Source organism: Festucalex cinctus, chromosome 16 (genome assembly GCF_051991245.1).
Source record: "Festucalex cinctus isolate MCC-2025b chromosome 16, RoL_Fcin_1.0, whole genome shotgun sequence".
Lineage (NCBI taxonomy): Eukaryota > Metazoa > Chordata > Actinopteri > Syngnathiformes > Syngnathidae > Festucalex > Festucalex cinctus.
The window spans coordinates 4,651,925-4,669,044 of NC_135426.1; the positions used below are offsets into that span (position 1 = coordinate 4,651,925).

Sequence of the window (17,120 nt, forward strand, 5' to 3'; positions counted from 1 at the left end):
CTCAAGGAAGCCATCCAGGTGGAACTTCAACAGAGAGGCCTGCAGGTCACTCCTTTCACACTGACCAAAGTCATCCAACTCTTTGAGACCAAAAACTCCCGACACTCGTCCATGTTGGTGGGCAAGACGGGCTGCGGTAAGACTGTCACGTGGAAGACGCTGAAAAATTCCCTCATTGCCATGCATAACAAGGAAGTGCCGGGCTATGAGCTTGTGCAGGTAATTTTTTTTTCTCGGTTGCGTCACGTCTTAAAACTGTGATGACAATTCACTCCTCCTCTTGTGGCACAAAAGGATTATCCTCTGAACCCTAAATCCATGAGTCTTGGGGAGCTTTATGGTGAAAATGACCTCGCCACCAATGAGTGGTCTGACGGAGTCCTCTCCTCTGTCATGAGAACAGCCTGCGCAGGTAAAGAGGTTCACCGACCTGAGACATTCTGTTGTATTTAAGACACATGGACGTATGACCAGCCAAACTGTGTGCTAACTCATCTGTTAAGACGACAAACCGGACGAGAAGTGGATTGTGTTTGACGGGCCGGTGGACACGCTGTGGATCGAGAGCATGAACTCTGTCATGGATGACAACAAGGTGCTGACGCTCATCAACGGAGAGAGAATTTCCATGCCCGAGCAGGTGTCTCTGCTCTTTGAAGTGGAGAACCTGGCACAGGCGTCTCCTGCGACGGTGTCCCGCTGCGGGATGGTCTACAATGATTACGTGGACCTGGGATGGAAGCCCTTTGTCAAGTCCTGGCTCGAGAAACGTCACAAGGTATACGACAAGGTTCTTCAGTCGAGCCGTGACAATGACAAGATGCTGTGCTGTGAAATTGATTTCCACACATTTTTGCAGGCCGAGGTGGCACATCTAAGTTCTTTGTTTGACAGTTTTATTGAAAAAACACTGACTTTCAAAAAGAAAAACTGCAAGGAGTTGATTCCCGTGACTGAACTCAATGGCATTGTCTCGCTCTGCCGCCTCTACGACGCCCTGACCACCAACAAGGTTACTCATTCTAACACGCGTTGAGACACCTGTTTCGAATACGTAGCAAATAATTGCAACCCCCATTCCATCCCCCAGCTGAACATGTCTGATGCGGATAACCTGGGTCGGATCGTGGAGCTCTGGTTTGTCTTCAGTCTCATTTGGTCCGTGTGTGCCTCTGTCAATGAGGACGGGCGCAAGAAGATGGATAACTTCCTGCGGGAGTTGGATGGCACCTTTCCCATCAAGGTCAGAATTAAATGTCAGGTTTATCTGTTTGACATTTATTAAACATAACAAAAAGGAGAGAAGAAACGCAGTTCAAGGCTCGCGAGGAGGGAGGAGAGGAACTGACTGATACAATTCAATACTGCACTCTCTGAAAAAAATCCTCTCCTCACCCTCTCTTTTTATTTGGTTTCCACACTCCTAGTTCCAAACATAATAATGAAAATGCAAAACATAGTTGGAACACAGTGTACTTGTTTGTCTATATGTGTGTGTGTGCATGTGAGTGGACGATTGTTGAGTACATGTGTCGTCAAGTTTGCAATCTACAATGTTCGAGCATGAGAAGACTACAGTCAGTCAATTAGGCTTCTTAATGCAAGTATTTGTGGTCAGCTTCATTTAAGAACCTGTTATGAACTTCCAAAAAGTAGCAACATTTCCTGTTAGTATTTACATAGTCACTTTTTATCCCAGGAAGGAGCAACACATTCGTATTGCTTTGTTTAACGTTCTTGTTTCCATCCTTTAGGACACAGTCTATGAGTACTATGTAGACATGAAAAACAAATCCTGGGCGCCGTTTGAAAACAAACTGCCAAAGGGCTGGCGCTACAACCCCAAGTGAGTGTGACAAGATGGCATTTTGTTCCTGACAAAACACTTGTAAAAAGTCACCTTCTCTTGCAGCGCTCCATTCTACAAGATCATGGTTCCGACCGTGGACACGGTTCGCTACAACTTCTTAGTAACGGCGATGGTGAATTCTCAGTACCCGGTGCTTCTCACCGGGCCGGTCGGCACCGGGAAGACCTCAGTGGTCCATGGGGTCTTGCATAGCCTCGACAGTGGCAAGTGGTCCACGCTTACGATCAATATGTCGTCACAGGTTGGTGTTGAAGGCTGGACACCACAAGGACATTTTGAAATGCTCACTTCTGGGGTCTTTTAACAGCAATTTATTAGCGCACAGTCTTCTGACTCCCTCTTGTTGATGTCCAGACCACCTCAAACAACATCCAGGCCATTGTGGAAGGGCGCTTAGAGAAGAGAACCAAAGGCGTGTATGTGCCCGTGGGGGGCAAGGATCTGCTGTGTTACCTGGATGACCTCAACATGCCAGCGCACGACCTCTTTGGCTCACAACCGCCGCTGGAGCTGATGCGCCTCTGGATCGACTACGGCTTCTGGTTTGACCGGCAGAAACAGACAACGACGTACGTCAAGGTGAGAGAACACAGGTGGGAAGTTTTTACATTATTAATAAAGGGGAGTCAAGTAAAAAGATGTTCTTTGAATAAGGCAGCAAAATCCTGCTCTTTTGAATCCATCTCAGGGGGCGGCCATTTTGCCACTTGCTGTCAACTGAAAATTACGTCACAGGGGCCTATTCACTAAAGGTTTGCGTCGCCTTTGCACCGCGCTAACCGGCAAAAATGGAGCAATATGCGAGCCTAATTCACTAAACACGCGCAGATGGGGAAATCCGTCACTAAGTGCGTGGCCAAACAGAATGCACCACTGTGCGCCGGTGTTATTTGCGCGTATGTAAATTAGGTAATTTGCATACATTTGACGCAAAATATGCCCACCCCAATGCAAATGAGACTCATTGATATGCAGCGTCTAATTCACTAACGCCAGCGCAAACAGCCACACCGCGTTTGCGGGACGCAAATAACGTTTTTGGAAAGCATGTATTAACCTGACACACCTCAATCTCCGGAATCATGACAGCAGTGCATGCCATTTGCAGCACAACATGCGCGGCTGATCATGCATAGATGAGAGAAAGAGAGAAAGAGAGAGCGAGAGAGGGAAATATTTCCGTGTTAGTTTAGGACACATAACGTAACCCGGGCTGATCGGCAATGGCGGGAGTCATTTTATGATCGTTTTTACGTGCCAGATGCATACTGTACGCCCACGCCAAACTCTGAAAATATATTTATATAAACGATCGCACCACTAATTTGTACTTTAGGAATGAATGAGGGCGGCACGGTAGTCGAGTGGTTAGCACGTCCGCTTCCCAGTTCTGAGGTCTCCGGTTCGAGTCCAGGCTCGGACCTTCCTGGGTGGAGTTTGCATGTTCTTCCCGTGCCTGCGTGGGTCTTCTCCGGGTACTCCGGTCTCCTCCCACATTCCAAAGACATGCATGGCAGGTTAATTGGGCGCTCCGAATTGTCCCTAGGTGTGCGTGTGAGTGTGGATGGTTGTTCGTCTCTGTGTGCCCTGCGATTGGTTGGCAACCAGTCCAGGGTGTCCCCCGCCTACTGCCCAGAGCCAGCTGAGATAGGCACCAGCACCCCCCGCGACGCTTGTGAGGAATAAGCGGTCAAGAAAATGGATGGATGGATGAATGAATGACGCCGTTGTCGTTCTCTCTGCTCTGTACAGCTTAATGGCGCTCTAAACGCTTACTCTCGGTCCTACCTCGCTTTCTGATGTCATCTTTCTTGCAACTGTTACTATAACAACCATGTTCTTGGTGCAAATCCATTGCCATGTGTGGTAAATCAGGTGCAAATTTGCTCCAAGCTGTCAGTTTTGTGGGCGTGTTTACGCCGGTATATGATGAGAGCAATATCCTTAGTCAACTCAGCAATTTTTTGAGCTTAAACGGACTTTTGGATAAATTCCAGTCAGGTTTCCGACCTCATCACAGTACAGAAACAGCTCTGATTAAAGTACTGAATGATATAAGATTGAGCACTGATGCAGGGAAGGTATCAGTGCTCGTCTTGTTGGACCTCAGTGCAGCATTTGACACGATTGATCATAATATACTGTTAGACAGGCTGGAAACTTGGGTGGGATTAAATGGAACAGTCCTTAAATGGTTCAGGTCCTATTTGGAGGAAAGGAGTTACTTTGTGACCATTGGAAATTTTGAATCTGATCGAAAGGCCATGACATGTGGGGTCCCTCAAGGGTCAGTCCTTGGACCCCTGTTGTTCAGTCTGTATATGTTACCTTTGGGTCAAATGCTTCAGAACACCGATGTTGACTATCATAGTTATGCAGATGACACACAACTGTATTTATCTATGTCCCCAAATGACAGCAGTTCTATTAACGCATTGTGTCATTCTCTAGAGCAAGTTAACAACTGGATGAACCAAAATTTCCTTCAGCTGAACGAAAACAAAACGGAGCTCATTGTTTTCGGCAATAAAGAAAAGAGGATTGCTGTTAAAAAACAGCTTGAGTCACTGTCTTTAGAAACTAAAGACCAAGTTCGAAATCTTGGGGTATTAATAGACTCAGATCTGACCTTCAGTAATCATATTAAATTTATCACTAAAACAGCCTTTTACCAGCTGAAAAACATATCCAGACTGAAGGACTGCATGCGTCAAGCAGACCAAGAGAAGCTTATCCATGCTTTTATCTCCAGCAGACTAGATTACTGTAACGGTCTTCTGACTGGACTCTCTCAAAAGAACATGAGACAATTGCAGCTCATTCAGAACGCTGCAGCTCGAGTTCTGACCAAAACAAAAAGATCAGAACATATTACTCCAGTACTTAAGGATTTACACTGGCTCCCTGTCAGCTGTAGAATCGATTTTAAAGTTCTGCTACTCGTCTATAAATCACTAAATGGTTTGGGTCCTGAATATATCCAAGAAATGCTGATTTGAGTACAAGCCCAGCAGGGCTCTGAGATCTACAGACTTGGGCCAACTAGTGGAACCCAGAGTTCGAAGCAAACATGGTGAAGCTGCATTTAGCTATTATGCTGCACACAGATGGAATAGGCTACCAACAGAAGTGAAGTCAGCCCCGAGTGTAAATGCTTTCAAATCCAGGTTAAAAACTTTGCTTTTTTCTTATACCTTTGATTAGGGACTTTTAAACAGCTTTAATTAAGTGTTTTTTTAATTATTATTTTTATTTTTATTTTTATTTTTATTTTTATTTTTATTTTTATTTTTATTTTTATTTTTATTTTTATTTTTATTTTTTATTTTTATTTTTATTTTTATTTTTTTCATTATCATTTTAAACTTTCTTATGTTAAATTTTTTAAAGTTTGTTGAATAATGTTTTAAGATTGTTAGTTTGTAACCTATTTTCATTTATTTTTCTTCCTCTGAATGTTAACTACTGTTTCTTGATGCTTATGTGTTGTCTTTCCTCGTGTAAAGCACATTGAGTTGCCTTGTGTATGAAATGTGCTATACAAATAAACTTGCCTTGCCTTGCCTTGCCTTGCCTTGCCTTGCCTTAGTGAATAGGTGGGTAACTGGGCGCAGACTGCGAGTGCAGTTGTGGTGCAATATTTCGCGCTATTACCAGACGCAGTGCATTCTTAGTGACTATACCCCACAGTTGCTCGTTTTGCGAAAGCGACTGCGATGTTATTTTCATTGGACAGCGATTACCAAAATGGCCGGCCGTAGAGATGGCTAAAAAAGGGGGTGGATTTTGCTGATTAATGGATATAGGTGGGTTTCATGTGACGTCACAAGCGCCCAACCCCATAGGAATGAGATGAGAAAATGCTGAAGTTTTGTGCTGTTTATGGCAGTACCAACCGGTCTAATCAAGAAAAAAAATAAAAGCTACTTTTGCGGCCCGAAAGTACTAACCCATAAAGGTGATTTAAAAAAACAAATACCGAAAGAAGATGGCAGACCTGGATTAAAAACCTTTGTCTGAAATCCGGAGGAGCAAAGTTGGACAACGCTCCTATATGCAGTGATCACTTCATGAAAGATAAGGATACAGTAATGAAACAACTTACATCGCGGAATAAAACTCAACAGGCCGGTGTGGTATTACTGGAAAACATAGCTAACCGTGATAACTATGTGGAGCTTGTTCTACAGCTTGTGTGTCCATGCTAGGTGGCTGTGTCTTTGCTTTTTGCAATGCTAGCTGCGTTAGCTATCACGACGAGTGGTTCCTAAATTGAGGTCCTTCTTCCAGGAAGGCCACAACATACGTCAGACCTGTGAGAATGGTTAACCTAGCAACACGTTGGAAATAGCAGTAACAGTTAGCCAGATGGCTTGTAACCTGATGCCAGTGGTATTTTTTTGTGAACAATTTAGTTGAAAAGAGACATTTACTCACCCGAACAAAAACAAGCCGGCAGTCATTTAGTGCTTCTTTTGATCCGAGTTCGCTGACTGAAGTTGGAAGCCTCCAGGCTTTGATACACCATTTGGCTAGCGGTGTAGTACGATGTCTGGAAGACGAGGTAGTTTGCGATCTCGATTGCCTCCACAACAGGCAAATCCAACATGAGTTGGTCGTCGGTTTCCATCATTTTCAATGGGTGTTCCCTACTTCCAGACCCCCAGTTGAATTTCGTGCGCCGCCTGAATCACATGATTGCAACCCACCTATAGATACACTTTAATTGCTGCATACAACTTTTAGAAAATGTCCCTACTGGCCTCCATGGGACCCCCCGGAGGAGGAAGGACTCACATTTCTGACCGCTTGCAAAGCCGTTTCAACCTCATCAACATGACGTTCCCACATGTAGGTCCCCCCTCACCTTCCTTAAAGTTTGCATCATCTGCTACGACGTCCACAAAAATCAACCAATGTTTCTTCCTTCAGGACTCGCAAATCAAACGCATCTTCAGCACAATGATTAACCAGAAGCTTCAAGTTTTTAAGGAGGACCTCAAACCCATCGGGGAGCTTCTGACCCAGGCTACTTTGGAGCTGTATTATTCAGTTACGGCGCGTTTTCTTCCCACTCCGGCCAAGACGCACTACCTCTTCAACCTCAGGGATATCTCCAAGGTTGTTGGACTGATTTTTACAGAGTATCTGCTGTACAAGGCAACCATGTATCTCATTTGTGTTTTTCTACACCATTCAGGTGTTTCAGGGTCTGCTGAGATCCGATCCGGAGTTCCAGGATAGTAAAAGCAGCATGGTTAGACTGTGGATCCACGAGTGCTTCAGGTATGAAACTGCCTTGATTTTAACTCCCAGGCTGACTCGAGAGATTTGATCGGCACTACTCGGCATGATATTCTTGGTCTCTTGACACATTTCAGGGTTTTCTCCGACCGACTTATCGACCGCAGTGACATGGATGCCTTTATTGCATTGTTAGGGGAGAAAATGGGCTCCATCTTTGACCTCGTTTTCCACAATATCTGCCCCGATAAAGTACCCCCAGTATTTGGTATGTACACTCACAAAGCGTTAACTTATGTTAGCCTTATGCTAGCCTTTTACTGAGTTTATTCTGGTGCATCTCAGGTGATTTCCTGACCGAGTCTGGGGTATATGAAGACCTTTTGGACATGGCGAGTCTCAAGAAGTTCATGGAGACCGAGCTGGATGACTACAACATGACGCCTGGCGTCGTGCCCATGAACCTGGTGCTCTTCCGGGACGCCATTGAACACAGTGAGAACACAAGAATGCCACGTCCCGCCAGTGAAACGTTCCCGCAAACCTTTTCTGCGCTGTGTTCACAGTAACCCGCGTGGTGCGTGTTATTAGCCAGCCGAGGGGCAACATGCTGCTGGTCGGCGTCGGGGGCTCGGGTCGGCAGAGCTTGTCCAGGATCGCGGCTTCCATCTGCGAGTACCACGTGTTTGAGGTGGAAATCACCAAACAGTACCGCAAGCTCGAATTCAGAGAAGGTAAAGCTGACATGGGAAGCTCCCCAGCCCTCCTCATATCCACTTAAACATAACAAAGGATTTTCTTCACCTTCTCCCAGACATTAAGAGGCTCTACCGTTTGACCGGTGTGGACAACAAGCCCACTGTCTTCCTGTTCAATGATACCCAGATTGTGGTAGAATCCTTCCTGGAGGACATCAATAATATTTTGAGCTCCGGAGAAGTCCCGAACCTCTATAAGCCGGACGAGTTTGTGGAGATCTGCAACGCTCTGTCAGACACCGCCAGGAAGGAGAACGTGGTGGAGACGCCCAACTCTTTATTCAGCTTTCTGATCGAGCGGGTCAGAAGCAACCTGCACATCATTCTCTGTATGAGTCCAGTGGGAGACCCCTTCAGGTATCCTCACGCTGCCCTCTGGTGCCCCAAGTTTCTTCTTCTACTCGAATAATACAAAAACAAAAGTTCCCATTACTAGCAGGATTTGTTTGTTATTTGTAGAAACCGCATCCTGCAGTACCCAGCGCTCGTTAACTGCACTACCATAGACTGGTTCTGTGAGTGGCCCAAAGATGCTCTGCTGGAGGTTGCCGAGCGCTACTTGGAGGGACTGGAGCTGGGATCCACTGAGGGAGTGAGACACCCGCATTCAGTGCAAATCTATTAAGTTTTTTTTTGTGTGTACAAACAAGATAATTACTGGATTTTTGGGTCTGTGATTATATTCAGAATCAATTTTTGTCCTTTCATAGATGTGCAAAGAATCGTCATGATCTAGTCTAGTCTTACTCGCTACTCGCGGCATTTTAATCATTCAAAAAAAAAAAAAAAAAGGTTATTCATACAAAATGCTTCAGGAATGTATACAGAGAAGCATCTTAACATGACCTCACCGGCATATCCTCTTACTACACTGAGAATATTTATTGGAATAACTTGATTGTGACTTTTTCCTTCTACTCTCTAATATGGCTAAGACTTAACAGTGTATCAGAACATGCGGAACCACACTGTCCCTAAGTGGCCAAATTGGGTACAACATGAACACCACTCCCAATAAAGATACACACAAACATACGGAGGACCAAAACGCCAAAATTCTAAATAAAGAAATGACTAAATAACTACCGGTATATAAATGACTAAAAGTGAAAATAAAAATGGATATAAAAAAATATAATTCAAAAATTAAATATAAATGTATATTTATTTACATATAAGCTTTTTGCTCTTTTTATTTCCATTTAATTTTATTTTTTAATATAATTTTCGAATAATAATATTTTTTTTATATCTGTTTTTATTTTCACTTTTAGGGATTTACTTATTTATTTATTTATTTATTTAGTCATTTATAAATAAATAAATGCCTAAAAGTGCCTAAAAAAATTGGTTATAAAAAAACAAAACAAAAATTAAATACAAATGTCTATTTATTTATATATACATTTTTGCTCTTTTTATTTCCATTCATATTTATTTTTAGGATATAATTTTATAATTATATATTTTTTATATCCGTTTTTATTTTCACTTTGTCATTTATTTATTTTTAATTAATAAATTAATGAATTTATTTATTCATTTATTCATTTATAACTAAATAAATGCCTAAATGTGAAAATAAAAATGGATATAAAAAAATTGAATTCAAAAATTAAATCCAAATGTATTTATTTATTATTAATTATTAAATACAAATGTCTATTTATGTATATAGAATCTTTTTGCTCTTTTTATTTCCATTTATATTTATTTTTTGGATATAATTTTCGATTTTTTTTTTTAATATCCATTTTTATTTTCACTTTTAGTCATTTGTTTATTTATTTAGTCATTCGTGTATTTAGAATTTTGGCAGTTTTGGTCCTCCATACAAACAAGGGAAAGACAATATTTATTTATTTATTTTTTGGGCACACCCCTAATACTGACCCCTTTGTTGATTGCAGAGCAAGACCAAGGTGGCCTCCATATTTGTGACGACACACCAGTCAGTGGTGGATGGCTCGGAAAGGATGAAGGTGGAGGTGAAACGACACAATTACGTGACACCCACCAACTACCTGGAGCTGGTGACCGGATATAAGAAGTATGATGGACCGACGCACTCCGTTTCATGGCTCTGTTGGCCCGATGAATTGCCGTCTTTCTTTTATTCAGGCTTTTAGGAGAGAAGCGGCACGAACTGGGGGAGCAGGTCAACAAGCTGAAAAACGGCCTCTTCAAGATCAGCGACACGGGCGAGAAAGTGGCCGCCATGACCGTGCAGCTGGAGGAGTCGAATAAGCAGGTGGCAGACTACCAGAAGGAGTGCGACGAATACCTGACCGTCATCGTGCAGCAGACGAGGGAGGCGGACTCGCAGCAGAAGGTAAGGATGCCAAAAACCCATTCAAGTATCCTTCAGCAAGCTATTGAAAGCCACCCCTGTTTGTTCCTGATGCCGTGTCGTCGGTAGTCAAAATGTTAAAGTGTTTTGATGGCCTTTTTAAGAAGGGAAAAACGCTATACAAATGAAGTACCATTTACCAGAGTAAAGTGTAGTACTAGTTTGAGATAAATGGTTTAACTTTCAACACTACCAGATTTTTAACACTATACAGTGGGGATGAAAACCTGTGAGTACCTCACGATACGACACGATATGCGATACCGCGATTATCGATATATTGCTCAGGTAATAAATCCACGATAATCTACTATAAATCTAATCATATAATAATGATAATTTTAATAATAATAAATACATGAATTAAACATAAAAAAATCCATTAATAATAATAATAATAATAATAATAATAATAATAATAATAATAAAAATAATATAAATAAATATAATATAAATACATAATATAATATATAAAAGAGGTGCCCCTCCGTGAGCCGGCACCTTAACGTGGTGGAGGGGTTTGCGTGTCCCAATGATCCTAGGAGCTATGTTGTCTGGGGCTTTATGCCCCTGGCAGGGTCACCCATGGCAAACAGGTCCTAGCTGAGGGGCCAGACTAAGCACGGCTCAGAAGACCCCTTTTGATGACTGACACTAATGGAAGTACGTTTCCCTTGCCCGGACGCGGGTCACCGGGGCCCCTCTCTGGAGCCAGGCCTGGAGGCGGGGCTCTCTGGCGAGCGCCTGGTGGCCGGGCCTGCACCCATGGGGCCCGGCCGGGCACAGCCCGAAGAGGATACGTGGGTCCCCCTTCCCACGGGCTCACCACCGGTGGGAGGGGCCAAAGGGGTCGGGTGCAGAGCAGGCTGGGTGGCAGCCAAAGGCGGAGACATTGGCGGACCGATCCCCGGCTACAGAAGCTGGCTCTCGGGACATGGAATGTCACCTCTCTGGCAGGGAAGGAGCCCGAGCTGGTGTGTGAGGCCGAGAAGTTCTGACTAGACATAGTCAGACTCGCCTCCACACACAGCTTGGGCTCTGGTACCAGTCCTCTTGAGAGGGGTTGGACTCTCTTCCATTCTGGAGGTGCCCACGGTGAGAGGCGCAGAGCAGGTGTGGGCATACTTATTGCCCCCCGGCTCGGCGCCTGTACGTTGGGGTTTACCCCGGTGGACGAGAGGGTAGCCTCCCTCCGCCTTCGGGTGGGGGGACGGGTCCTGACTGTTGTTTGTGTATATGCACCAAACAGCAGTTCAGAGTACCCACCCTTTTTGGAGTTCTTGGAGGGTGTGCTGGAGAGCGCTCCCCCTGGGGACTCCCTCGTCCTGCTGGGGGACTTCAACGCTCACGTGGGGAATGACAGTGAGACCTGGAGGCGCGTGATTGGGAGGAACGGCCCCCCTGATCGGAACCCGAGCGGTGTTCTGTTATTGGACTTCTGTGCTCGTCACGGTTTGTCCATAACGAACACCATGTTCAAACATAAGGGTGTCCATATGTGCACTTGGCACCAGGACACCCTAGGCCGCAGTTCGATGATCGACTTTGTAGTCGTGTCATCGGATTTGCGGCCGCATGTTTTGGACACTCGGGTGAAGAGAGGGGCGGAGCTGTCAACTGATCACCACCTGGTGGTGTGTTGGCTCCGATGGTGGGGGAAGATGCCGGTCCGACCTGGCAGACCCAAACGTATTGTGAGGGTTTGCTGGGAACGTCTGGCGGAATCCCCTGTCAGAAAGAGTTTCAATGCCCACCTCCGGCAGAGCTTCTCCCTTGTCTCGGGGGAGGCGGGGGACATTGAGTTCGAATGGGCCATGTTTCGCGCCTCCATTGTTGAGGCGGCCGATCGGAGCTGTGGCCGTAAGGTGGTCGGTGCCTATCGTGGCGGCAATCCTCGAACTCGCTGGTGGACACCAGCGGTAAGGGATGCCGTCAAGCTGAAGGAGGAGTCCTATCGGGCCTTTTTGGCCTGTGGGACTCCGGAGGCAGCTGACAGGTACCGGATGGCCAAGCGGAACGCGGCTTCGGCGGTTGCTGAGGCAAAAACTCGGACATGGGAGGAGTTTGGTGAGGCCATGGAAAACGACTTCCGGACGGCTTCGAAGAAATTCTGGTCCACCATCCGGCGTCTTAGGAGGGGAAAGCAGTGCACCATTAACACTGTGTACAGTGGGGATGGGGTGCTGCTGACCTCGACTCGGGACGTCGTGAAGCGGTGGGGGGAATACTTCGAAGACCTCCTCAATTCCACCGACACGTCTTCCTTTGAGGAAGCAGAGTCTGGGGACTCTGAGGTGTGCTCTCCTATCACTGGGGTCGAAGTCACTGAGGTGGTTGGAAAGCTCCTCGGTGGCAGAGCCCCGGGGGTGGATGAGATCCGCCCGGAGTTCCTAAAGACTCTGGATGTTGTGGGGCTGTCGTGGTTGACACGCCTCTACAACATCGCGTGGACATCGGGGACAGTGCCTCTGGATTGGCAGACCGGGGTGGTGGTCCCCCTTTTTAAGAAGGGGGACCGGAGGGTGTGCTCCAACTACAGAGGGATCACTCTCCTCAGCCTCCCCGGTAAGGTCTATTCAGGGGTGCTGGAGAGGAGTGTCCGTCGGGAGGTCGAATCTCGGATTCAGGAGGAGCAGTGTGGTTTTCGTCCTGGCTGTGGAACAGTGGACCAGCTCTACACCCTCAGCAGGATCCTTGAGGGTGCGTGGGAGTTCGCTCAACCAGTCCACATGTGTTTTGTGGATTTGGAGCCGATTTGGATTTGGTTCGACCGTGTCCCTCGGGGAGTCCTGTGGGGGGTGCATCGGGAGTACGGGGTACCGGGCCCCCTGATACGGGCGGTTCGGTCCCTGTACGACCGTTGCCAGAGTTGGGTCCGCATTGCCGGCAGTAAGTCGGATTTGTTTCCGGTGAGGGTTGGACTCCGCCAAGGTTTCCCTTTGTCACCGATTCTGTTCATAACTTTTATGGACAGAATTTCTAGGCGCAGCAGAGAGAATATTACAAGGCCGCTTCTGTCAAAATTTGATGGATGACATTCTTAATTAGATTAGGGGGGTCATGTGTGGGTCATGACCCCTCCCTAATGAAGATTAATGACCCTTTAATGACTTCCAGATGTCATATAATGAGGGTTAATGACCCTTAATGACTTCCTGATGTCATTTAATGAGGGTTAATGACCCTTAATGACTTCCTGATGTCATTTAATGAAGATTAATGACCCCTAATGACTTCCTGATGTCATTTAATGAAGATTAATGACCCTTAATGACTTCCTGATGTCATTTAATGAAGATTAATGACCCTTTAATGACTTCCAGATGTCATATAATGAGGGTTAATGACCTTTAATGACTTCCGGATGTCGTTTAATGAGGATGAATGACCTTTAATGACTTCCGGATGTCGTATAATGAAGATGAATGACCTTTAATGACTTCCGGATGTCGTTTAATGAAGATGAATGACCTTTAATGACTTCCAGGTGTTATATAATGAAGATGAATGACCCTTAATGACTTCCTGATGTCATTTAATGAAAATTAATGACCCCTTAATGAAGATGGATGATGTGTAGGTGGTGTTCCTACCTGTTTTTGCAGATATCATGGCTGACCCGGGTTCAAATGCTAATTGTTTGGTTAACTTCCGGATCCGGTGCACGCCCCCCTAGATTGAGTGAATAATGAATAATAATGAGATTGAATGACGTGATCAGAGGGAGTGGTTTAGTATGGGTAAAACCGCCGGGGGAAAAGTACTAGCCATTTCTATTATGGTGAAGGGGGAAAAAGCATGCGCAAACACGGCTCAAAGAGTGTATTTTAGAGGTTGTAAAACAAGAAGTATAAGGTAAGGTTAAACTGTGATACGCTGGTTGGTATTATGAAATTAAAAAACTCTAACATGAAGTTATACATTATATGTAAAAATGTTGTAAGAGTCGTTCGTGACTGCTGGGGTTGAATCTGAAAATAAACGGATAAAACTATATAATTTCCCCTTACTGATATAGTTACTATCTGACATTTTTGTTCAATATTCCTGTGAGTAGGGGGGAAGCAGATGCAGTCAAAGATTCATGGGGAGGTCAAATGTATGTCTGTGCTTGTGTGTGCGTACGCGCATGTATGGCTGCATGGGGGTCAAAGAAGTGTGAGGACAGACGGGCGGCTGAAGAAGTGTGAGGTTAGACGGTGGCTATAATGTTGTTAGTTTGAAAAGACAACACTTCCTAAAACATATTACAAAAATATGCATCGACTTAGATCTGATTCTATTTATAATGATAATTTTATGTAGAAATTGGTGAAAAGCCATCATCAGCGATAGTCTCCTTACCCCTGCGAGGACAGCGGCTGCTGGTCATAAAATTAAGGCTGAAGGAGGAGGAAGAGAAAATATCGGGGGGTTCCTCCTATCTTGGTTAAAATGAGCGCCATTTTTGGTCTGAGAAAGGCGATTGTTCAATATTCCTGTGAGTAGGGGGAAGCAGAGGCAGTCAAAGATTCACGGGGAGGTCAAATGTATGTCTGAGGGGCCTGTGTATGCGTGTGTGCGTTTGCATGAGAGCTGAACAGTGTAAGATTAAACGGTAACTGTAATGTTGGTTTTCAAGAAGAGATTTCCAAAACTGCTTCTTTAAAAAAACATCTACACAGATATCCATTTATGATAGTTTTATGCAGCAACCGTTAGTTGAAACATCCTAGCTAACATTTTCTCAAGGATTTGAAAAGTGGTGACAAGTGAAAACTAATTAAGCTTACCTATAGGCGTAACGGTGTGTGGCTTTGAGTCCATCACATACATGCTCTGCATAGAGCATATATGCGTAGCAGCGAGGTATGCGTAGCAGAAAGGGGAGATGTCCCTACACTCGTGAGAATTTTCTGAGGCTTGTTGGAGACACTAGGACTCTGTCACAGTTTGAGTGTGTGTGTTTCAATGACCATAATTGTTGGGGGGCTGGTGGATATGAGCGAGGGGGTTGGTTAGACGTCTGCCAGCGTGCTCTCCTTGGGATATTTTCTCAAATACTAAAACCCAAATGCCAATCCTCTGAACCGAATGACCAGTTGTCTAAACACATTGAATAAATGTAACCCCTCATTTTCCAATGCCATAAAAACATTTTACATGAAGACACAATTCACAAATTGCTCTCATGCGATACAAAATGTTTACCACAAGTCAACAATATTTGAACACAACGGACTTAACTGGCGTTCACACAACAACTCAAAAATTGAATACACTTGTTGCTAATGATGTGACCACACCTATAAACTCAAGTTCAGAGTGTACAGTTTGCTGGAGAGTCCAAACAAGCGCAATGGATAGAGGCAGAGCCAGAGGAAGAGGAATTAGAGGAGGGAGAGGAGCAGGTCGAGCAATGCAAAAATTATAAAATAGTAACATGGAATGGTAAGGGTATTCGTAAACACGAAAATAAAAATAATAATTTAACCATCTTATTACAGTCTTTCTCAATTGCTAATACACATTTCTTGAAACCTGTACCCATTTTCTCAAAACCTTAAACACAAACACAAAAATTCAAACAATTTTCACAAAAGCCGTGACTTTTCACTTCAAAACCTATTATCCGGTATTCAAATCCGAACAATATATTCAGATCATACACACAGTAAGTCCAAATATATTCACCATGAGAGCATTTGTTAGACACGACATAAAATAATCTAACACAGAGCATCCAGGGTAGGTAGTCAACAGAGGTTTATTTTACATGCATGAACAAACATAGTTTTTGGCACTAGACAAATTACTAACCAAGTTAAAATTATGGTGAATTCAAATGAAATAGAAAGGGTGTATGAAAATAAATTCCTTGGAGTAGTTATTGATGATAAATTATGTTGGAAGCCACATGTAGAAAATGTTAAAAGGAAAATGTCAAAAATCATCGGGATACTCTATAAAACTAAGGATGTCCTGAACATGAACTCATTATATATATTATATAGTTCATTATTATTACCATATTTGACCTATTGTGTGGAAATCTGGGGGACTGCATATAAAACAAACACTAACTCTGTTTTCAATTTGCAAAAAAGAGCCATAAGGATTATTAATCGTTCAAAATATACAGAATCAACACATCCATTATTTATCAAATTAAATACAATGACATTTTATGACTTGGTTGAGTTTAAAATAGCACAAATAATGTACAAAGTATATAACAATCTACTCTGCTATATTACTCAGACATTGTTTGAAATTAGACACAGTCCTTCTGATATAAGGGGTACAAGTGTGTACAAAAAACCCAAAACAAGAACAAATATTAAGCAAAGGTGTGTTTCTGTAAAAGGTGTTAATTTGTGGAATAATCTGGGAATTGACTTGAAAAGATGTGACTCACTTGTTGAGTTAAAAAAAAAAATGTTTAAATGCAAAGTTAAAAAAAATTACTTTTGTCAAATAAGAGCATGAAAATTGTATATAATGAGTATGAGTATATGATTTATAAATGTATTATGGTATATGTTTAGGAATTTCATGTATATATGTTGCTGGATAATACACGCATCATTTTATTTTTAAAAATATTAACCTAGTATTGTATCAATAATGAAATAAGTTTAAATGTATAATGTATGAGGGGTAGGACTAAATAAGTTAACTTCTTCCTACTCCCTTTTGAACATGTAAACTATGATGAGTTTGTTTTTTCTTTTCTTCTTTTCTTTTTTAACTTTTGTTTCTCTGCTGTTTGTTTTTATGTTCAATAATTCAATCAAAAAACGTGATAGAGTCAAAATGGGTACTTTTAACAAAAAAAACATGCATTAGTCTTAGGGCAAAATAATTTAGGAATAGTGTGAAATGTGTTTAAGTTTTATCCAAAAAGAGTGGATGAGTT

At 43.5% G+C, this 17,120-nt stretch overlaps 1 protein-coding gene across 4 annotated transcripts in view; it reads left to right on the forward strand.

Annotated features, from left to right (window-relative positions):
- dnah2 (dynein, axonemal, heavy chain 2) overlaps positions 1 to 17,120 on the forward strand; it is a 113,205-nt gene that overhangs the window by 53,262 nt on the left and 42,823 nt on the right. For all 4 annotated transcript variants that reach the window (XM_077501474.1, XM_077501475.1, XM_077501476.1 and 1 more), the window contains 18 exons: positions 1 to 219; positions 295 to 412; positions 504 to 778; positions 860 to 1,012; positions 1,091 to 1,243; positions 1,755 to 1,846; positions 1,913 to 2,111; positions 2,225 to 2,449; positions 6,617 to 6,721; positions 6,803 to 6,991; positions 7,071 to 7,156; positions 7,252 to 7,382; positions 7,460 to 7,609; positions 7,681 to 7,848; positions 7,929 to 8,229; positions 8,332 to 8,464; positions 9,783 to 9,922; positions 9,994 to 10,204. In XM_077501474.1, the coding sequence (XP_077357600.1) occupies positions 1 to 219; positions 295 to 412; positions 504 to 778; positions 860 to 1,012; positions 1,091 to 1,243; positions 1,755 to 1,846; positions 1,913 to 2,111; positions 2,225 to 2,449; positions 6,617 to 6,721; positions 6,803 to 6,991; positions 7,071 to 7,156; positions 7,252 to 7,382; positions 7,460 to 7,609; positions 7,681 to 7,848; positions 7,929 to 8,229; positions 8,332 to 8,464; positions 9,783 to 9,922; positions 9,994 to 10,204 (3,048 nt within the window). The remainder of the gene's footprint in view (positions 220 to 294; positions 413 to 503; positions 779 to 859; positions 1,013 to 1,090; positions 1,244 to 1,754; positions 1,847 to 1,912; positions 2,112 to 2,224; positions 2,450 to 6,616; positions 6,722 to 6,802; positions 6,992 to 7,070; positions 7,157 to 7,251; positions 7,383 to 7,459; positions 7,610 to 7,680; positions 7,849 to 7,928; positions 8,230 to 8,331; positions 8,465 to 9,782; positions 9,923 to 9,993; positions 10,205 to 17,120) is intronic.